The sequence below is a fragment of the Nicotiana tabacum genome, chromosome 12 (genome assembly GCF_000715075.1).
Source record: "Nicotiana tabacum cultivar K326 chromosome 12, ASM71507v2, whole genome shotgun sequence".
Classification (NCBI taxonomy): domain Eukaryota; kingdom Viridiplantae; phylum Streptophyta; class Magnoliopsida; order Solanales; family Solanaceae; genus Nicotiana; species Nicotiana tabacum.
The window spans coordinates 94771664-94795336 of record NC_134091.1 but is presented as its reverse complement, the minus strand read 5'-3'; the positions used below and the strand labels follow the sequence as shown (position 1 = coordinate 94795336).

General features: G+C 41.5%; 1 protein-coding gene across 1 annotated transcript; it reads right to left on the bottom strand.

Moving 5' to 3' along the window:
* Window positions 1-22515: 22515 nt before the first annotated feature.
* LOC142167277 (uncharacterized) lies at window positions 22516-23155 on the bottom strand. Its single transcript, XM_075227441.1, has 2 exons — window positions 22765-23155; window positions 22516-22718 (listed from the first exon to the last, which is right to left on the bottom strand). The coding sequence occupies exons 1-2, from the start codon at window positions 23153-23155 to the stop codon at window positions 22516-22518; spliced, it is 594 nt and encodes a 197-aa protein (XP_075083542.1).
* Between the last annotated feature and the right edge of the window lie 518 nt (window positions 23156-23673).

Sequence of the window (23673 nt, the reverse complement as noted above, 5' to 3'; positions counted from 1 at the left end):
AGTTTATATGCGTACTTCTGGTGATACACTTCTTTGGTGATCCTAAACATGATGAGATCTGACAAAATCGAGACTTTGCCCAATTTTCTGACCATAAGGGGAATGAAGATCTTATTATGAAGTGACCGAACCCACATGGCTGCATACGTATCCCCTCTTAAACGAGAATCACGTCAAGCATAGTTCAGATTATATCAAAATAGAAAGTGCAAACAAAATCTTAATCATAATATCTCTTGACTGCGTCCGAGTTGATAGGTTTTGGCCATATCCCTCCATCCATTTCTGCAAGTATAAGTGTTCCTCCTGTCAGTACTCGGTGAACCATAGAAGGGCCTTGCCAATTGGGTGAGAATTTCCCCTTTGCTTCATCCTGAGGTGGGAAGATTCATTTCAGCACCAACTGCCCCGGTGTGAATTGCCTTGACCTAACCTTTTTACTGAAAGCCCTTTCCATTCTATTCTGGTAGAGTTGACCGTGACACACTATGTTCATTCTTTTACCACCAATGAGAGCTAGTTGTTCATACCGTTTCCGTACCCATTCCACGTCGCTGAGCTCGGCTTCTTGTATGATTTTAAAGGAAGGAATCTCCACTTCGGCAGGGATAACACCTTCAGTACCATAGACCAGTAGATAGGGGGTTTCCCTAGTTGATCTACGAACTATGGTTCGGTACCCGAGTAAAACAAACGGTAGCTTCTTGTGCCATTATTTGTAATATTCTACCATTTTCCTCAATATCTTCTTGATGTTCTTGTTGGCGGCTTCTACGGCTCCATTTATTTGCACATGTATGCTGTAGAATTTTGATACTTGATCTTGAATGTTTCACACATGGCTTTCATCAGGTCACTATTGAGATTAGCGGCATTGTCAGTAATGATTGACTCAGGTACTCCAAATCGACAGAGAATATGATCCCGGACAAAACCTGCTACGACTATCTTAGTCACAGCCTTATAGGACGCGGCTTTAACCCATTTTGTGAAGTAGTCTATGGCAACCAAAATGAACCTGTGTCCATTTGAGGTAGTGGGTTCAATTGGTCGAATGAGATCCATGCCCTGAGCAGAGAAAGGCCATGCTGAACTCTGAACTCGTATCATATAAGCATGTATCTGGCATTGGTGACACTTTCGAACATATTTGATATAGTCTTTCTCCATAGTAATCCAGAAATAACCTGCTCTTAATATCTTCTTGGCCAAAATGAAACCGTTCATGTGAAGTTCGCAAGTCAACACATCGCAACAGTCCTAAATCAGGAGTCCTTTTATATGGAATTCCTCCGCTTTGAAAGAAATGCTTGGCCAATCTTCGAAGCGTGCTCTTCTGAGTGTGTGTAGAATTCTCTGGGTATTCTCCCTTTTCCAATTATTCATTAATATCGTGGAACCATGGATTTCCGTCAAACTCTTCTTCAACATGAGCACAATAAGCTGGCTTCTTATGAATTCCTTATGGGATATGATCGATGAAATTCTTGTCTGGATGTTGTATCATGGAAGACAAGGTAGCTAATGCATCTGCGAACTCATTTTGAATCCTTGGAACATGTTTGAATTCAATCCTTATGAACATCTTGATCAGTTCTTGTACACAGTGTAAGTATGGCAATATTTTAGTGTTTTTAGTAGCCCATTCTTCTAGTACCTGGTGTACTAACAGATCAGAATCTTCGATTACCAACAACTCTTGAACATTCATGCTAATAACCAACCTGAGTCCCAAGATGCAGGCCTCATATTCCGCCATATTGTTGGTGCACGGGAACCTGAGTTTTGGCGGATATCGGGTAATGTTGACCTATTTCTGACACTAAAACAACTTCGATACCCACTCCCTTGAAGTTTGCTGCTCCGTCGAACAACATCCTCCGACCATCATATGTTTCGGTAATATTTTCTCCTACAAATGACACTTCTTTGCCGGGAAAATACGACGTCAATAGTTTGTATTCTCCGTCTATGTTATTCTCCGCCAAGTGATCATCCTATGCTTTCCCCTTGACTGCCTTCTGAGTTACATAGATGATGTCGAATACACTTAGCAATATCTGCCACTTTGCTAACTTACCCTGTAGGCATGGGTTTCTTAAAGATGTATTTTAGTGGATCCATCCGTGATTTGAGATATGTAGTGTACGCGCAGAAATAATGTCTCAATTTTTGGGCTATCCATGTCAAAGCACAACAGGTGCGTTCTAACAGAGAATACCGAGCCTCGTAAGGTATGAAATGCTTGCTCAGATAAGATATCGCTTGCTCTTTCCTCCCTATTTCATCATGTTATCCCAGAACACAGCAAAAGGCTCCATCCAACACGGACAGATTAAGCAGCAAAAGTCTTCTTGGCTCTGGCGGGACCAACACAAGCGGTTTAGATAGATACTCCTAGATTTTTTGAAGGCTTTCTGGCATTCTTCAGTCCAGCTTGTTGCAGCATCTTTCCTCATCATTTTGAAGATCGGCTCACATATCACCGTTGATTGTGCTATAAAACGGCTGATATAACTGAGGCGTCCTAGAAAACTCATCACATCCTTCTTATTCTTTGGCGGTGTCAAGTCCTGGATAGCTTTGCTTTTTGATGGGTCTAACTCAATACCTCAGCGACTAACGATGAAACTTGGCAACTTTCCAGTAGGGACTCCGAAGGCACATTTTGCGGGGTTGAACTTAAAGTTGTATTTTCGGAGTCGGTCGAAAAACCTTTTTAGGTCTGCTACGTGGTTTGAACTCCTTTTGGATTTGATGATAACATCATCCACGTACACCTCTATTTTCTTGTGTATCATATCGTGGAAGATAGTCGTCATGGCCCTCATGTAGGTGGCCACAACATTCTTCAAACCAAACAACATCATTTTGTAGCACTATATCCCCCCACGGTGTGATAAAGGTTATCTTTTCAGCATCCTCTTCGTCCATCCAAATCTGATGATATCCTGTGAAGCAATCCACAAAGAATTGGAGTTCATTCTTGGCACAGTTGTGGATCAGTATGTGTATGTTAGGCAGCGGGAAATCATCCTTAGGACTTGTTCTATTCAGATCTCAGTAATTGACACATACTCTAACTTTCCCATCTTTTTTCGAAACTGGCACAATGTTGGCTAACCAGGTCGGGTATTCGACCACTCGAAGGACCTGGGCTTTGATTTTCTTGGTAACCTCCTCTTTTATCTTCAGACTCATATCTGGCTTGAACTTTCTATGCTTCTGCTTTACCGGTGGAATCATGGGATTGGTAGGTAGCTTGTGAGCTACTATGGATGTGCTTAACCCAGTCATATTGTCGTAGGACCATGCGAAAATATGCTCATATTCCTTTAGGAACCTGATATACCCTTCCTTCTCTAATGGTGATAGATGAATGCTTATGCGACTTTCTTTGACTGTTTCAGAATTTCCTAAGCTAACTGCCTCAGTTTCCTCCAAGTTGGACTTTGGTTTATTCTCAAAATTCTTTACCTCTTTGATAATTTCCTCAGGTATTATATCATCTTCCAAATCTTCCGAATCGCTGTCCTTATGTTGTGTTGTCTCATTACATGTCACAGTCGTAGGTTCATCAGGATATGTAATAATTATGGTGAAAATAATGTAGAAAGATAATAATAAATACGAAGAGTAATAATGCATTATAAAGCATAAAATTGTCAACAAATACGACTCGATGGCTCGAGTAATTATTTCAAAACAAAACATTGGAAATGTCTTAAATGTGCGGCCCCGTAAATATTTTACCTAAACCCCGAGATTTCGTGGTGCCGAAGTAGACTATGTGTTGACGAATGTGGAGATTCTTCACGGCGAGCAAGCTCGCCGTGGTACAGACCTTTTGGGTTGGACAGTACGCTAGGGAGTAAAGGAAAATTATTGGCAGAAAAAGACATTTATGCAGCCCACTATGCGGTCGCATAATCACTCCGCGGGCCGTAGAATGGCCTCAGAATGAAGCAAAAAACTGGGCAACGTTTGGGTGATATTGTGCGGTCACTATGCGATCGCAAAACCATTTCGCGGGCCGCACATTGACTACAGAACAAACATGAAAATGTTTCGGTGGGAGGTTCTGCGGTGCATTATACGACCGAAGAATAGGTCTGCAGACCACATAATGGCCGTAGAGTGGGGTAGAGTTGCCCAGTTCTAGAAGACCATATCGCGGCCCATTTTGCACACCGCAGAAGCATTATGTGGTCGCATATGTGACCGCAGATCTGTGACGGGGCTCCTTTTTCTAATTTTTTTTACCCGACCCTATTTCAATATATTAGAGTGATGGGCCACTTCTGAAGCAAAAACATATATTCTAGAGTGAGGGAGTGCCAAAGAGTGAGAGGGGGAGATCCTAAGTCCACCATCCATCAATTCTTGATCAAAGTTGAAGAAATTGTAAGAAGAATTCACTAGGTCTTCATCCTAGAGGTAAGTTTTTACTCCATAACCCTCAATATCGTGATTTTAACTGAAAATAGGTAATAAGCCAAGTAAATTCTGGGGTGTGGGAGTTGTTTATTTTACATGCATGTACCATCTAGGGTAGTGAAAAAATTGTTGAGCTCTTCTGGGTAAGCTTTGGGTAGTGGGATGATAGAATCCACCATAGGAGGACCTTGGAACCTTAATACACACCTAGTGTTTGATAAAATGCTCAAGTGAGCTAGAATTATGAACTCCTTCCTAATTTGTGTTCAATTTTGCAATATCTCTAAATAGATCGAAGTGGCCAGGATCTCAAGAACAATTTAGTAAATTAAAAGGGCTCGAGGTAAGGTATGTTGGCTAAACTTCTCTCTTAGGATTGAATTCCCATGATGATCTTGTAAGTCCCGAGTTGTCCATTATGAATTGACATTTTTGAATAAGTTTGAATTTGGATGATGTATATATATGAATATGTTCAAATGTGTTCCGGAAGGTTCTTATTATATTATGCTATTCTTCGGGAGAGTATTCGAAGTATGAGCATGTATTAAAATGTTGTCACTTTAAGTCAAGTCCAAATGAAAGTGATCACGTCAAATTGTATAAGAGATCATATGTGCCTAAGGCCTAAATTTGCTCAAGCATGTATTTAAAGTCTTAATTTGAAAGGACTTGTTGTTGATTATCCATGATAATGATTGAAAATGTAATAGTGAGCTTGAATTATGAAGTACGGCCAATGTGCCAAGAATGATATTGCGTTGTGGCCAATGATGTCAATAAAATGAATGAAATGTAAAAGAATATGAATTGAGTGGTAAATACTTTTAATAACAAATGATTTGGGAGTATTGATTAGCCACCGAGGAAAGGTAGGTCGGAACAACCTAAACCCGAGACTACACGTGCCCGTGTAGGATAGATTGAGGGGTAAATTCCCGCATTAATATGATGAGACTGTTTCCCCTTATATGGGATGAGATTGGTGTGTTGATATGTTTTTCCCTTAAATGGGATGAGATTATTGCTAGCTAGATGTGATGTAATGTTGACACACACGGAATTGTGGTGATACGGCTTAACCGATCTGAGATCGGACTCCATGCCACGCACATGGTGGTATTGTGAGTGTATATCTCGGGGTGAGACAGCTTAGCCGGTCGGGCTAAGATCGGACTCCATGGTAAAACACGGTGGTATATCGGTGCTAAAGATCACCCAACTTAAATTACCGAAAGCTACTTGAAATTAACGCTTCCCCTAATGTGACACTTTGATACTGTTTGAGTCTCTTATTGATATCATGTTTTATTCTCCATTTTCTGTTGCTCGTTCTATTGAGAGGGTGTTTAGGTTTACATACTGGTACTATTCCATATGTACTAACGTCTCTTTTGCCGGGGGCGCTGCATCTTTAATTGATGCACGTGGTTCCATAGCAGGTGGTATTGATCAGTGATAGCATCACACCCTCTCCTCAGCTGATTTGGTGAGCCCCACATTATTTCGGGGTCCTGCATCTTCTATCCTTTGTACATAGTATTCTGAGGTATAGCCGGAGCCTTGTTGCCGACACTGTCATAATACTTTTTTAATACTATTAGAGGCTCCGTAGACATAGTGTGGGTTGTTTTATGTTTTGGGAAATTTAAAACTAAAAATGTTGTAATTGTATATCTGTCCCACTTTAACTATGATTGTACAATGTACTGTTTTGAACATTTGTTAAGGACGTAACTAATGGAAATGAAATGGTGTTGTTCACATGACTTCTTATTGACTAATTCGTGAAATGCATTCGTCTCTTTATTTGTGGGTGAGTTGGGTAGACAGCACTGTGCAAGCTTGCTCGACCGGGGTAACTCTGTTGAGCGCCGGTTGCGCTCCCCGAGGTCGGGGTGTGACAAGATTGGTATCAGAGCCTAAGGTTTTATAGTGTCCTAGGATGTCTTTGAGCCGTGTCTAGTATAGTCCTTCTTACCGGTGTGTTGTCGACCACATCTATAAAGAGGAGGCTACCTGGATACTTAGGAATAATACCCTTCTTTGATATTCTTGATCGTGCGATAAAGCCAGTTGTATGATTGTTCCTCCTTTAACTCATGCATTGCTCTAATTTTCAATATATGGCACCTAAGAAGAAAGCAAAAACTGGCAAATGAGCCAATGCCACCCCAGGAGTGGTAGTTGACCCTTTACTTGATAATGCGGGTGAACACCCGAGGGATGTGAATACTCCCCCAACTACTACGCTACCTGATTCCACTATACCTGGTCAGACCGCACTGGTTCCTGCACCTACTGAGGGTGCAACGATCCTTCCAACTGATATTCCAGTTTCACCTCCAGCCCTAGCTTATAGTCCCGGTGTATCCGATGGGGATCTTAGGGGAGCCATACAAATGTTGGCTCAAATAGTGGCTTCCTAGACCTAGAGATCAGATGCTGGACGCACTTCTTCTGGTCAGTCATGGGATTCCACTAGTTCCAGGGTAAACAGATTTCTCCAGTTTGACCCTCCAGTGTTCACAGGTACTGAACCTAAGGACGACCCCCAGGATTTTATTGACGAGATGCACAAGACCCTCCAAGTTATGCGTGCTACTGAGATAGAGGGAGGATAGTTGGCCTCCTACCGCCTGAAGGGGGTGGCCTACTGAAAAGTAGGAGGACTCTCGTGAGGAGGGAAGCCCTCCGCTGAGATGGAGTGAGTTTGTCGATGCTTTTATTGATCATTACTTGCATGCTGAGACTAAGGCAGCTCGTGCCGCCGAGTTTGAGAAACTGAAATAGGGTAGCATGCATGTGTGAGAGTATCATATAAGATTCGTGCGCCTGTCCAAATATGCAATCTACATGTTGCCTACTATGGAGGCTAGAGTGCTCCGGTTTGTGCAGGGCCTTAGCCCCTTAGTTATTTATGAGGCCGCTACAGCTGCCTTGAATTCTAATATGAACTATGGTAAGATGGTGGCATTTTCTCAAGCCACAGAGACCCGCAGGTTGAAGAATAGAATGGAGAGAGAGAGTAGCAACAAGGCCCGGACATCGAGAAACTTCAGTAGTACTACTGGTGCTGGTGGTGGTAGGACAACTTTCAGGGGAGGGTCATCAGGGCCGTCCCAGTCTTTTGCTCAGTCTTCAGTCAGTGCACCGCCATCTGGACCCAGTCAGCAGTAAGGGAACCATTTTAGGCCCAGCCAGGGTAACGGGGGATCCTTCCAGCATGGTCTGTCTAGTGGGAGATTTCAGTAGCAGCGGAGGCTCACATGCCCTAGGTGCAAGAATATGCACTTTGGGACATGTTACATGGACCAGCCCATATGCTATGGGTGTGGTATGAGGTGTCACATTCAGAGGGATTGTCGTTCATCTCACCCGAGCTTAGGCAGAGGTACAGCACAGCCAGCCAGTTCTGCAGCTACTACATTCATAGCACCTCCCCCAGCTCGAGGCGCCCTAACACCTGTAGGGCGTGGTGCAGTTAGGGGTGGCACACAGAGTTCGGGAGGACCCAGTCGTTTCTATGCTATGAAGGGCCGCTAGAGTTCAGAGGCTTCTCCAGACGTTGTCACAAGTATATTGACTGTTCAATCTCATGATGTGTATGCTCTTATTGATCCCGGTTCCACCCTGTCCTATGTCACTCCCTATGTTGCTATGGAATTTGGGATAGAACCCGAACAAGTCCATGATCCGTTCTCTGTATCTATTCCGGTTGGTGAGTCTATTATGGCCGTGCGGGTTTATAGGGATTGTGTTGTCATGGTGCGTGGTCGAAACACCATGGCCGACCTCATCGAATTGGGGATGGTCTATTTTAATGTAATAATAGGGATCAATTGGCTTTATTCATGTTTCGCTAAGCTTGACTATCGAACCAGAATCGTTAGGTTTAAATTTCCAACTGTGACAGTAATTGAATAGAAGGGGGATAATGTGGTGCCGAAGGGTAGGTTTATTTCTTACCTTAAGGCCACAAAGCTTATTAACAACGGGTGTATGTACCATCTGGTCCGGGTTACGGACACCGACGCTGAGGCACCTACACTTGAGTCTGCGCCTATTGTGAATGAAGTTTTGGAGGTCTTTCCAGATGAGCTCCGTGGTATCCCGTCAGACAGGGAGATTGATTTTGGGATTGATGTGATGCCAGACACGCAGCCTATATCTATTCCACCCTATAGAATGGAACCAGTAGAATTGAAGAAGCTAAAGGAATAATTGAAAGATTTGTTAGAGAAGGGTTTCATCCGGCCGAATGTATCGCCTTGGGGCGCACCAGTTCTATTTGTAAGAAAGAAGGATGGGTCGCTAAGAATGTGTATTGACTATCTGTAGCTCAACAAGGTTACAATAAAAAATAAGTACCCACTGCCAAGGATAGATGACTAGTTTGATCAATTGTAGAGTGCTAAGTACTTCTCCAAGATCGATCTAAGATCAGGGTATCACCAATTGAAGATCAAGGAGCAGGATATTCTAAAAACAGCTTTCAAGACCCGGTATGGGCACTTTTTATTTCTGGTAATGTCTTTTGGGCTAACAAATGCCCACACAACTTTCATGGATCTTCTTAATCAGGTCTTCAAACCTTTCCTCGACTCCTTCGTGATTGTCTTTATTGACTATATTCTTGTTTATTCACGGAGTCGGGAGGACCATGTAGACCATCTTAGGATAGTTTTGCAGACTCTGTATCAGCACCAGTTATATGCGAAGTTTTTGAAATGTGAATTTTGGCTTGAATCTATTACGTTTTTGGGTCATGTTGTCTATAGAGAAGGAATTGAGGTTGGTCCCCCAAAAATTGAAGAATTGGCCTAGACCTACCACTCCAACAGATATTCGCAGTTTCTTGGGCTTAGATGGATATTACAGAAAGTTTGTGTAGGGGTTCTCTACTCTTCCCTCTCCATTGACTAAATTGACGCAGAAGGCAGTTAAATTCCAATGGTTCGATGCTTGTGAAATGAGCTTTCAAGAGTTGAAATCAAGATTAACTACGGCACCGGTGTTGACTCTACCAGAGGGTACGGATAGAATTGTGGTATATTGCGATGATTCAAGGATCGGACTTGGGTGCGTATTAATGCAACATGGCAAGGTGATAGCGTATGCTTCTAGGCAACTCAAGAATCATGAAAAGAACTATCCAACACATGGCTTAGAGCTTGCAGCGGTGGTATTTGAATTGAAGATATGGCGTCATTATTTGTATGGGGTCCATGTGGATATATTCACGGACCAATTGAATCTGAGGCAGAGTATATGGCTTGAGTTACTCAAGGATTATGATATCGACATCCTATATCATCCGGGGAAGGCTAACGTTGTAGCGGATGCTCTTAGCCGGAAATCTATGGGCAGTTTGGCTCACTTCAAGGCATATCAAAGGCCGTTGGCCAAGGAGGTTCATCGGTTGGCTAGTTTGGGAGTTCGTCTTGCGGACTCTAATGAGGGAGAGGTGAATGTGCAAAATAGGGATGAATCATCGCTTGTGGTGTAAGTAAAGGAGAAGCAATTCAACGATCAATTATTGGTACAATTGAAGGAGGGGATTCAAAAATATAAGACCATGGCCTTTTCTGTTGGCATAGATGATGGTACGCTAAAGTACCAAGGGCGATTATGTGTTCCAAATATGGATGATCTCCGGGAAAGAATCATGACCGAGGCTCACACTGCTAGGTACTCCGTGCACCCGGGCTCTACAAAGATGTATCATGATCTTAGGGAAGTCTGTTGGTGGAACGATATGAAGAGGAATGTAGCAGACTATGTGGTGAGATGTCCAAGTTGTCAGCAAGTGAAGGCCGAACACCAAAGGCCCGGTAGGTTGGCACAGAACATAGAAATTCCAATGTGCAAGTGGGAAATGATTAACATGGACTTTGTGGTAGCGCTACCTCGCACTCTTTGCAAATTTGACTCGATCTGGATGATTGTGGACCGACTTACGAAATCAGCACACTTCTTACCAGTTACGGCTACCGACATACAAGAACATTATGCCCAGTTGTACATCAAGGAAATAGTCAGGTTGCATGGCACTCCAGTTTTTATTATCTCAGATCGAGGGGTACAATTCACGGCTAATTTTTGGAAGAAATTCCAGCAAGGTTTGGGTACTCAGGTGAATCTTTGTGCATCCTTCCATCCACAGACTGACGGGCAGGCAGAGCAGACTATTTAGATGCTTGAGGATATGTTACGTGCTTGTATTCTTGACTTCAAAGGTAGCTGGTATGATCATTTGCCGGTCATAGAAGTTTCCTACAACAACAACTATCATGCTAATATTCAGATGGCGCCAATCGAGGCTTTATATGGTAGGAGATATAGATCTCTCATTGGGTGATTTGAGATAGGGGAAGCGGAATTGATAGGGCCAGACCTCGTGAATAAGGCTATGAAAAAAGTTAAGATCATTAATGAGCGGTTAAAAATTGCTCAGAGTTGTCAAAAGTCCTATTCGGATATGCGTCACAGGGATTTGGAGTTCAAAGAAGATGATTGGGTGTTCCTAAAGGTTTCTCCTATGAAGGGTGTAATGCGATTTGGTAATAAAGGGAAATTGAGTCCGAGGTATGTCGGACCGTACAGAATCATTCAAAGGATTGCTCAGGTGGCTTACAGGCTAAAACTACCTCTAGGGATGTCTTCGGTGCACCCGGTGTTCCACGTGTCCATGTTGAATAAGGTGGTTGGAGATCCGTCGCTTATTATTCCGGTTGAGACTATTGAGGTTAATGAAGAATTGACTTATGAAGAAATTCCAGTTGCCATTATTGATAGGCAAGTCCGAAAGTTGAGGAACAACGAGATTGCCTCCGTGAAAGTATTATGGCGAAACCAACAGGTTGAAGAGGCCGCCTGAGAGGCCGAGGAAGAAATGAAGAAGAAGTGTCCTTATTTATTAGAATAGCCATGTATTTATAAAGTTGTGTTCTATGAAAATGCAAAGAGTTACCTTCTATGAATTATGTATCATTTGTGTTGTTGATGTCAAAGGTGTTCCTTTTCTGGTAATATATTGCTTATGAGGCCACTGTTGGTGTTGTTTTATGTTATATTGCGTCATCGTATTATGTATATGTTGTTAGGAGTGGTTTCTGTAATTCTCTGACAGGCGGTTAGGCCCAGTTACAGGGGAGACTCTGGCAAAATATTTGGAAATTTAGGAAGTTAGCCAAAATTTAGAACTGCTGGTGTGTGAAGTCACAATAAAATGAATGAGATGTAAAAGAATATGAATTTAGTGGTAAATACATTTAATAACAAATGCTTTGTGAGTATCGATTGGCCATCGAGGAAGGGTAGGTCGGAACAACCTAACCCCGAAACTACACGTGCCGGTGTAAGAGTGATTGAGGGATAAATCCCCGCGTTAATGTGATGAGACTGTTTCCCCTTATATGGGATGTGATTGGGTGTTGAGATATTTTCCTCTTAAATGGGATGAGATTATTGCTAGCTAGATGTGGTGTAATGTCGACCCACATGGCATTGTGGTGAGACGGCTTAGCCGATCGGGCAGAGATCGGACGCCATGCCGCGCACATGGTGGTATTGTGAGTGTATGTCTCGGGGTGAGACGGCTTAGCCGGTCGGGCTGAGATCGGACTCTGTGCTAAAACACGATGGTATATCGGTGCTAAAGATCTCCCAACTTAATTACGAAACCTACTTGAAATTTACGTTTCCCCTAATGTGACACTTTGATACCGTTTGAGTCTCTTATTGATATCACATTTTATTCTCCTTTTCTGTTGCTCGTTCTATTGAGAGGGTGTTTAGTTTTACATACTATTACTATTCCATATGTACTAACGTCCCTTTTGCCGGGGGCGCTGCATCTTTAATGGATGTAGGTGGTTCCATAGCAGGTGGTATTGATCAGTGATAGCATCACGCCCTCTCCTCAGCAGATTTGGTGAGCCCCACTTCATTTCAGGATCCTGTATCTTCTATCCTTTGTACATAGCGTTCTGAGGTATAGTCGGGGCTTTGTTGCCGGCACCATCATAGCACTCTTTTGCTCCTATTAGAGGCTCCGTAGACATATTGTGGGTTGTGTATGTTTTGGGAAACTTAAAACTAAAACTGTTGTAATTGTATCATCTGTCCCACTTTAACTATGATTTTACAATGTACTATTTTGAACATTTGTTAAGGCTGTAACTGATATAAATGAAATGGTGTTGTTCACATGACTTCTTACTAACTAATTAGTGAAACGCATTCGTCTCTTTATTTGTGGGTAAGTTGGGTAGACAGCACTATGCAGGATTGCTCGACCGGGGTAACTCTGTTAAGAGTCGATCATGCTTCTCGAGGTCGGGGCGTGATATTAAATGCTCAAAAACAATTTAAAAATAAGTCATGCCAATTCTGCCAGGAAACCCATGTACTCGGCGAGCCCGGGACGATGCAGCGGTCCAGTTCTTGAGTTAAACCGCTCAATGCGGTGATATGTTTCTCTGCCCAACTTCCTCCTATTTTCGATGATTGAAACGGTCTGGTTGGGTTGCTTCCATCTCCATGAATGATCACCTCCTGATGATTCCATTCGAACTTTACAACCTGGTGCAAAGTAGAAGCCATTTCCCCAGCTGCATGTATCCATGATCGTCCCAACAATAGATTATAAGTAGCAGATATATCTAGCACTTGGAACTCAACATTAAACCATGTCGGACCCAACTGTAGATCAAGGTTGATTTCTCCGATAGTGGCTCTATGAGATCCGTTGAATGCCTTCACGTTCATGCTTCCCATCCGTATCTCGTACAGGCCCTTACCTAATCTTTTCAGAGTGGTCAGCGGGCATATGTTCAGGCTCGAACCTCTATCTATCAGAACCCTGGCAGTGAACATGTCCTCAAATTGCACTGTGATGTGCAATGCCTTGTTGTGACTCAACCCTTATGGCGGTAACTCATCTTCATGGAAAATAATTTTTTTGACTCTACAGTACCTGTCCGACCATGTTAGCCATCTCTCTTTTAGTGATGTCGGCGGGTACATAAGCTTCACTTAACACTTTCATCAAGGTATTCTTGCATGCGTCTGAATTTTACAACAGTGATAAAATGGATATCTGAGCGGGAGTCTTTTTTAGGTGGTCAACAATATAGTATTCCCTTGCTTGTATCTTCCTCGAAAGATCGTCAGTGCATGTCTCAACAGCAGGTGGTTTAGGTGCAGCTTCTTTGCTCGTTCCTTCCAAATTCTCAGGCGTGTAAACTCTGCTAGTTCTAGTCCTACCATGTGCAGCACCTGTTTCTTCCATCTTGGCTTTTCCCTTTTTTCTCGCATCATGTTGCCCTAATAGATTATTTGCTTCTCGAGCTTCTCTCAACCATCTACGAAATGCTCTCGCAGGTTCTGGGGCAAAATCATGTAGTCTATCCTGGCTTCTAACCTGTCGCATTCAAGCAAGGTACCCAAGATCAAACACCCAGCCAAAAAGAAGATTAAAAAAACAAAACTCGATGAGTAGTGAAAGCTTAATGTAGTAAAATAAATTATTTCTAAGTCCCCGGCAACAACGCCAAAATATTGTTGCCCTAAATCACACATGCAAGTATACGCAGTCAATCAAGTAATAAACAGTGAGTAGAGTATCGTTCCCACGAGGACTCGTGATCAATAATCAACTAAATCAAGCAAGTTCTATTTTATCGAGTCAAGAACAATTTCAAGGTGATTTCTGTTTGATTAATTCTACTAACTAAAATTACGATTAAGAAAATAACTAATTAACTAGCACACTTAGAACGCAAGGTTTAATTCAATGAGAAATAATATTCTAGGGTTATGGTTATGTAACAATCCTGTCGAATTCTTCAATTAACTTGACTTATTAATTTGTCTGGGTTATTGACCTGCAAAGACAATAATACTAGTAGAAACTCGACAACTTATACTCACCTATTCAATTTATTCTAAACCCTATGATAAAAAGAACGCATTAATAATCTCTTGCACAATTGGCGTAGCACGAAAAATAGGTATATTTCTATCCGTATTCGCAAATCAATTCACCAATGACTAGGTTCAAGATTGCACTCTATTCAATCCTATTGCAATCAAGAATTACCTCTTTCAAGTTCAACTCAAGATTCATATATAGTATTTTATTGTTAGCTAGGTAGTAAAATAATTAGGCTCGGGATATGAATAAAAAACCCAACATAATAAATTAAATCATCAAATCAATCTCCGAATATCAACATTCATGTAAAACCATAACCTAGAATGAACGAGTTTAGCCACGCATAGTCATGGTAGCAATCTCAATTAATTTTCAAGAATACATAAAAATCAATAATAGAAGGGAAAAAGAAGAACCCAAGATGAATTCTATGGTTTGTGAACTCTGTTATGGATTCTCTCTGCTTCCAAGTGTGTTCTTGCCTCCCCAGGGTCTTCTCTCTCTTTAAAAAGTGGCTAACTATCATATTTATATGGTTTAGGTTTAGTTGGCCGAAATTGACTTTTCCTAATTTGGATTGGAAAAGCTGATATTTTTCTGCTCCGGTCCCAGTCTGGTGAAGTGACCCTCGCTTCGCTGTCCGGGACTTTTCTGGTTTCTTCTGCTCCGGTCCCGGTCTGGCGAATTGACCCCGCTTCGCTGTCTAGGACATTTCTCTTCAGCTCTTTTCACCAATTTTTCTCCCATTTGATCCCTTTTCGCGCAAGTTTGTTCATATACACAAGAAACACGTAATGAGCATATTTTCACTTCAAAAGCTGTGTGAACTCCCGCAACTCACACAAGAATTAGTATACAAACACACTCACAACATGTACTTTTCACCCTTTATCACCACCCACACTTAAAGTTTTGCTCGTCCTCGAGCAACTTGAAATGAAGCGCATAGGCAAGAAATACATTTTAAAACATAATCGAGCATCACACCAATGACAATGGTTTATATCAATGCTTAGAATCCAACATAAGACCTATTGACATCTTTCTTCAAAATTAGGCTCATGCAAAGATAATTTAAAATATTTGTGTGACTCTTCTAACATCTTAACCTCAAAAGATGACTCCAATGCATTCCCTATTATAATTCACTTATTGTGCCAACTCAAAGTGCCTTGACTTTACCAATTCTCTTTAAATCATGTGCCCTCACCACAAATCAGAGATATAAATTAGTCCACACACTCAAATATGCATTCAAGTATAATTTAAGGACTTACAAATCAAACGAATTCGCTCACTCTGTCAAATAAATTCATGTGCATCCCGAGATCGTACCATTGGCTTGCCCGTAGTATATATCTCTACTAATCTAAGCTTGAGAAGTCCATGATTAATTAGGTCTTTTCAGGTTGTAATGTAGGCTAAGAGATGTGTAGGATATATTTTGGTATAGTGACTAACCCTCCTAATCACTTTAATACACTACACTTAACTTTCAAATACACTCTCTTCATGACCAATCCAAGCAATGCCCCGAAACCATGTACAATTCGGCCTTTCTCTTTAAGCACAACTACACCTTCACTAGCACGGATAACAAGAATAAGAGGTGTATTTTCTATTTTTTTCTTTTTTTTTTGTATTTTCTATGACCTTTTTTTCCAACACTCTCCTCATTTAGGTTGTACATCTATTGATCTTTCAAAACACACGTGCACCTTTGGCCTTTCTATGGTTCCACTCAAATGCTACCTCAACTCTCACCTTACTCTTCTAGCGACTTATGTTCTTTCGGAGGTAAAAGTTCAAGAAGATCCAGTTAGAACAAAAAGGGAATCAGCTTGTAATGTGGGTGCCAAAGAAAAGGTTTATAGGCTCAAATGGGCTATCTAAGAATAATTTTATTTATGGTGGCATACCAGCTCAATGGACAATCAAAGAAATGCCTACATCATATGCTAGACTCACAAAGCTTACTTATTTCGCTTTAACTAACACATGGGGCAAGTTATATACTAGCACAGTATAGCACATAATGTAATCAAGACCCCACATCACACAATGCACATGATTCACTCCGGACGGCTCAGGCCCGACTCTCAAGTTAAACAACTAAGCATAGTCATCATAACAATTCCAACAATTAGGAAGTAATCACAAGAGTCAGCAAATGAGGTTAAGTGTCAAAAGAAAACCACACATATTATCAAGGCATGTAATGTTAAAGATTATGACGAAAGTACTCAGTTCAAATGCTCTGAACCTCAGCCCCGATATAAAACATGTCAATAACATAGATGCTCAAGTTCTTCCCATTCTGTTATTAGTTCAAAAAGAGAAACAAAATCTTTTTGTATTTTTCTTTAGACTTTAGCCCATCAAAAAGACTGTTTACATAATCCATCGTCGGGAAAAATCCAAAATGGTTACAAAAAAACAATCTACCTAAAAATACCTGGTTCAAGAAAATGGCATCTCGAGAAAGAACCGTGGTTTAAAGAAAACCCGGGATTAAGCCACTAAAAATTGACTACAATTATACAATTACAATGGCCATAGGTGTGATCATGCAATTACAAATGTATCACTAGAAATTAAGCACATACCACAAAAGTCAAAGTTTAACACTCTACCCCACACTTAAGAATGTGCACTGTCCTCAGTTGAACAATATCACAAAAACACAAATAAGCAAGATCAAAAGTAGAGTGGGTGTCAGAAACTCCCTCAAAATCACTGGGGTCATGCCAAGGACCGGTTGTAAACCTCGATCCTCGGAAATGCTGGCTCCTCTAGTGCGACTCCAGACGCGTCAACTGCCTTAATTAGCTCGCCCTCCCAAATAGGAGGAAAATCAGTCACAACATTCCCCACACCCGCTACAGTCATAACAGCTAGTCCTGGCTCCTCCGCAATAGTGCCATCAGTAGCACTGAAATCAACCTTTTGGAGCTCCTTTGTATTAGTCTATAATTTTATTTCATGTTAGTTAGTACCACAATTCAACAACAAGTGGGGAAGGCAACATCTACGTCGTGCCTAAATCGGCCGCGGATGACACTATTATTGGAAGGAATACAATTGAAGTTCATAAGACACCCAACGGCCACCCCACACTTAAGAAAATGTCGTATTGCTAATAGAGGTAAGTTAGTTACTTAGACTTCACTAAACCTCACCATAACATTTGAGGGGACTGCCATGGGATAAGGGGCGATGGGGAAGAGTGAGGAAGAAAAGTGGGGAGGGGACTGTGTGTTTTTGAGAGAGAGAGGGAGAGTTTTTTTTTGAATAAAATAACTAAAAACAAAAAGAAAAATAAATAAAAAAAATAAACAAATACCTAGGGGGTCGCGCCAGGTCCGCGCGATGCGCGACCTGGAGATGCGCCCCATTGCTCTCTCAGTTGTGGCCAGTCCCAGTCTCGCGAAGCCATGGGCACTTCGCTGCTCACTCTATTTTTTTTTCTCTTTTGGTCCCAATCTCGCGAAGTGAGACATACTTCGCTGTTGCCTCCCCACCTCTTTTTTTTTTTGACAAGTAAAAAAAAATAATAAGTTGGGTTGCCTCACAACAAGCGCCTGATTTAACGTCGCAGCACGACGAAACCATTTCTTAAGCATCTTTTAAGGAAATTGAGGATTTATGATGATCCACGTCACCACCCCAATAATGCTTGACTCTTTGCCCATTGATCGAGAAATTTCTTTCCGAATTTGGTGCTCGTAACTCTATAGCCTCATAAGGTGTCACACACACTATTTCAAAAGGTCCAGACCATCTCGATTTTAATTTTCCAGGAAATAACTTCAACCTGGAATTGAATAGCAATACCAACTGACCCGGCTCGAAATGGCGATGTTTGATGTACATTTGATGCCACCGTTTGGTCTTTTCTTTATATAGTTTGGAATTCTCATATGCATTTAGCCTGAATTCATCTAGCTAATTTAGTTGGAGCAATCTCTTCTCACCTGCCAACTCCATATCCATATTAAGCTTTTTGACTGCCTGCAAGGCCTTGTGTTCTAGCTCAACTGGAAGGTGATATGCTTTTCCATAGACCAACTTGTAAGGCGAGGTCCCAACAGGTGTCTTATATGCAGTCCTATACGTCCATAGAGATTCATCCAACCTTGCAGCCTAGTCTTTCCTATTTGCACTACCTATTTTCTCCAAAATTTCCTTTATTTCTCTGTTCGATACCTCTGCTTGCCCACTCGTCTGAGGGTGATATGCGGTGGCAACTTTGTGCTTGACTCCGTATTTCACTAGAAGGTTGTTCAAAAGTCTATTGCAGAAATGCGTACCTTCATCACTTATCAGAGCTCGAGGAGTCCCAAAACGTCTAAAACATTTCTTCTTGACAAAATTAGCCACCACCTTGCATCATTAGTAGGCAAAGCAATGGCCTCCACCCAAATAGACACGTAGTCCACTGCTAACAAGATGTATTTGTTCCCTCTTGACGATGAGAATGGTCCCATAAAATCGATCCCCCAAACATCAAAAATCTCCACCTCAAGAATGTTTGTAAGCGACATTTCATTTTTTCTAGTTCTTGTTCCAGTTCTCTAACAGAGATTACACTTCTTCACAAATGAATGGGCATCCTCAAACAGAGTCAGCCAATAAAATCCTGACTGCAGAACTTTTGCAGCTGTTCTGTCACCACCATGATGTCCCCTATAAAGTGAAGAGTGACAATCGTACAAAACCTACTCCACCTCCTTCTTCGGAATGCATCTCCTCATTAGTTGGTCAGCAAATTGCCGATATAAGAATGACTCATCCCATAAATAGTAGTTTATGTCATGTAAGAATCGCTTCCTCCCTTCAGGTGGTATTTCTGGAGGAAGTACTCCGCTCACTATGAAACTTACATAATCTGCATACCATGGTGGCAGATTATGTGTGACTACAAAGAGTTGCTCATCTGGGAACATCTCCTTAATCCCCCCTCCTTTTTTCACATGCTCATGATTTTCTAGCCTTGACAAGTGGTCAGCCACCTGATTCTTTGTGCCCTTCCGATCACGGATTTCCAAGTCAAATTTCTACAAAAGAAGTACCCATCTAATCAGTCTCGGCTTAGCATCGTTTTTTGAGATTAAACACCTGATCGCTGCATGATCCGTGTACACGATCACATGCGTTCCCACTAAGTAGGACCGAAACTTGTCAAAAGCATAGACAACTACCAATAATTATTATTCTATCATGGTTTAATTGAGTTGTGCACCAGTTAGGGTCTTGCTGGCATAGTAGATTGGATGAAACACTTTGTTTTTCTTCTGTCCAAGAACATCCCCAATTGCTACGTCACTCGCATTACACATCAACTCAGAGGGCAGACTCCAGTCAGGTGCAATAATGATTGGTGTAGATACCAACTTCAATTCCAGCTCGTCGAATGCCTTCAGATATGCATCATCAAACTTGAATGCGGTATCCTTTTCTAGCAACCTGCACAAGGGATTAGCAATTTTTGAAAATCTTTAATGAAACGTCTATAAAAACCTGCATGTCCCAAGAAGCTACGGATGCCCTTAACAAAGATGGGTGGTGGTACTCTTTCCACTTCCTCCACCTTGGCCTTGTCGACTTCAATTCCTTTATTGGACACTCGATGTCCCAATACAATACCTTCTTGAACCAGAAAGTGGTACTTCTCCCAATTAAGCACCGGGTTAATTTCCTCACAATGTGCTAGCACCAACTCCAAGTTCTTCAGACAATTATCATTTGATGACCCGAAGACTGAAAATTCATCCACGAACACCTCCACGAATTTCTCCACCATGTCGGTGAAGATGGCCATCATACACCTTTGAAAACTCGTCGGTGCATTGCCTAACCCGAATAACAACCTTTTAAATGTGAAGGTTCCATAGGGGCAAGTAAATGTAGTCTTTTCCTGGTCTTATGGTGCTATCACTATCTGCTTGTAACCGAAGTAACCACCAAGAATGCAATAATATTGATGCCCAGCTAGCCTGTCTAACATCTGATCAATGAAAGGGAGAGGAGGAGTGGTTCTTGCGCGTAGCCTTGTTGAGTTTCTTGTAATCAATACATACCCTCCAGCCCGTCATCGTTCTGGTAGGTATCAACTCATTTTGCTCGTTTGCCACAACTGTCATGCCTCCCTTTTTCTGCACGCACTTCACGGGACTCACCCAAATTATTGTCAGAAATAGGAAATATGATCCCTGCGTCCAGCCATTTGATAATCTCCTTTTTACCACCTCCTTCATAATAGGATTCGGTCGTCTCTACTGCTCTACACTTGGTATGCGTCCATCCTCCATGAATATTTTATGCATGCAAAGTGATACACTAATTCCCTTGATATCGTCAATAGTCCAACCAATGGCCATTTGTGTTCCCTCAGAACCCGCAACAACTTGTCCTCTTGCACATGTGATAAAGAAGATGAGATGATCACATGAAAGGATTCTGAAATACCTAAGTACGTGTATCGCGGATGAGAAGGTAAAGGTTTGAGCTCCAACTTTGGAGCCTACTCAATCGATGGTTTAGATGGTGTCAATGTCAATAGATTGTCGATTTCCTCAAATCTCTTTAACCTGTTGACATACTGGTATGTTATGCTCAATACTTGTACAATCATTTCCACCATTTCATCCCCCTCTTCTTCTTCGTCAATTAAAGATCTTCCCAAAGGATCTTCAGATACTAAGTATGGTGTTGTACCTACCAATTCATCATCCACAACTGTGATCATGGCCAAATCTTCATAGTGTGCCGGCAATTTAAGTGCTCGGTATACATTGAAGACCTCTACCTTGTCAACCACTCTCATGTTCATTTGTCCTTCACATACATCAATAATTGCGCGACCCGTGGCTAGAAATAGTCGTCACAAAATAAATGGGACTTCCTGATCAGGCTCATAATCTAGAATGACAAAACCAGTTGGGAATATGAATGTTCCCACTTGGACCAGTACATCTTCAATGACGTCCTCAAGGATGGCTCATGATCTATATGTTAATTGCAATACTACCGTAGTTGGTCGAGGATCTCCCAACCCTAGTTGTCGAAATACAGACAACGACATTAGGTTTATGCTCATCCAAAGATCACACAATGCTCGCCCAACCACATATTTCCCAATTGAAATTTGAATTGTGAAGCTTCCCGGGTCCTTCAATTTAAAAGGCAACTTATTCTGAATTCTGGAACTACACTCCTCAGTGAGTGCTACAGTCTCGAACTCTGTTAGTTTGCGCTTGTTTGCCACAATTTCCTTTATGTACTTTGCATACTTTGGCACTTCTTTCTTCTTGTAAAATGTCCACCAATGGGATATTAATCTGCACCTGTTTCAAAATATCAAGGAATTTATTGTACGCTGCATTACCTTTCACTTTCTGCAATCTCCAAGGGAATGGAGGTGGTGGCTTCGCAACAATTGATTGTGGTTGCTTTGCCACGACCTCTTCAATTGGATTCTCTGACTCCTTTGCAGTTTCCAATTCGACTTTTGTGGTGGGTTGTTTTTCACTAAATGTCACTTGCTTTCTCTTCTTCGATGGGACTTCTTCTAATTCTCTCCCATTCCTCAATGACACAGCGTTAATAGGGGCCTTAGAATTAGCCTCAGTGTTGCTAGGTAATGCTACCGCTGGTTTGGTATTTTGGGCACTAGCAAGTTGCCCCATCTGTCGCTCTAGATTTAGAATAGCAGTAGCTTGATTCTGATTATCAGCCATAATCTTCTTGAGTATGTCCTCAATATTACCCATCAGATTTTCCGACTGATCTTCTTGTGGTAGGCGAAAGTGCTGCTATTGACCTTGAGGTTTAAACTGATTTTGATTACCCTGATTTCCACCCAATGAGAAATTTGGGTTATTTCTCTAGTTTGGGTTATAAGTATTACCATACTGATTCTGATTAGCTGGACAGGCATCACTAATATGGCCCTCGCCGCATACTTCGTAGAACACCGGCACCTGTTGCAATGGTTGGAACTGCTATTGGTTCTGAACCACATTCATCTAGCTGATATGATTTGCTAAAGATGCTACCTGTGCAAATAATGCTGATACAACATCCAATTCAAGTACCCCGTTAGCTTTCTGAACTCTATGTCTACCTGCTTCCCCTTGCTAATCTGGGTTTCTTTTGTAAAACTTGTTCAACAGCGCATAGATTTCATCGAATCTCTTTTCCAATACTTGACCACCAGCTACTGTGTCTACCACTATTTTTGTTTCAGGGTGTAGACCTTCAATAAAAGTATGAGCCAGTACCTTGTTGGTTTGGTTATGGTGTGTACAATCTCTTAGTATCCCTTTGAATTGCTCCCAGGCTGCATAAAGTGATTCACTATCTCTGTTTGAATGCAATTATCTCACTTCTTATCTTTGCAGTTTTACCAAAAAGAAAAAACCTAGCCACGATTTTGCGAGCCAAATCATTCCATGATGCAATAGAGTTAGTTGGCTCAGACTTCAGCCATCTCTTGGCCTCTCCCAACAGAGAAAAAGGGAACAATGTGAGCCTAACATAATCTGATGTGACCCTGTTAGTAATATAGGTATCACTAATCTCCAGAAAATTCAGAATATGTTGTTTGGGGTCTTCGTGTGGTAGTCCCATGAACTGTACATTTGCATGAAGTAGCTGGATCATGCTCTGCTTAAGATCACAATGCCCACTGATCCTAGGCTTAACGATACTTGAGGTGACATTAGAAATGCTAGGCATAACCACCTCTTGTACTGCCAATGGGTGTTCTTCCGCCATTTCCACAGGAAGATGGATGAGTGCTTGTAGATTATTTTCTTCTGGAGCTTCTCTCAACCTTCTACAAAATGCTCTCGCAGGTTCTGGGTCAAATTCATGTAGTCTATCCTGGCTTCTAACATGTCGTATTCAAGCAAGGTACCTGAGATCAAACACCCAGCCAAAAAGAAGATTAAAAAAACAAAACTTGATGAGTAGTAAAGGCTTAATGTAGTAAAATAAATTATTTCTAACTCCCCGGAAACGACGCTAAAAACTTGTTGCCCTAAATCACACACGCAAGTATACGCGGTCAATCAAGTAATAAAGAGTGAGTAGGGTATCTTTCCCACGAGGACTTGTGATCAATTATCAACTAAATCAAGCAACTTCTAATTTATCGAGTCAAGAATAATTTCAAGGTGATATTTGTTTGATTAATTCTACTATGTAAAATTACGATTAAGAGAATAACTAATTAACTAGAACACTTAGCGCGAAAGTTTTAATTCAATGAGATATAATATTCCAGGGTTATG

What these genes read in the sequence shown, in the direction of transcription:
- LOC142167277 (XM_075227441.1), bottom strand. Translation starts at nt 23,155, where the DNA reads ATGGCGGAAGAACACCCATTGGCAGTACAAGAGGTGGTTATGCCTAGC. An exon ending in TAAAACTGCAAAGATAAGAA is followed by an intron (nt 22,719 to 22,764) that starts GTGAGATAATTG and finishes CACTTTATGCAG; the next exon opens with CCTGGGAGCAATTCAAAGGG.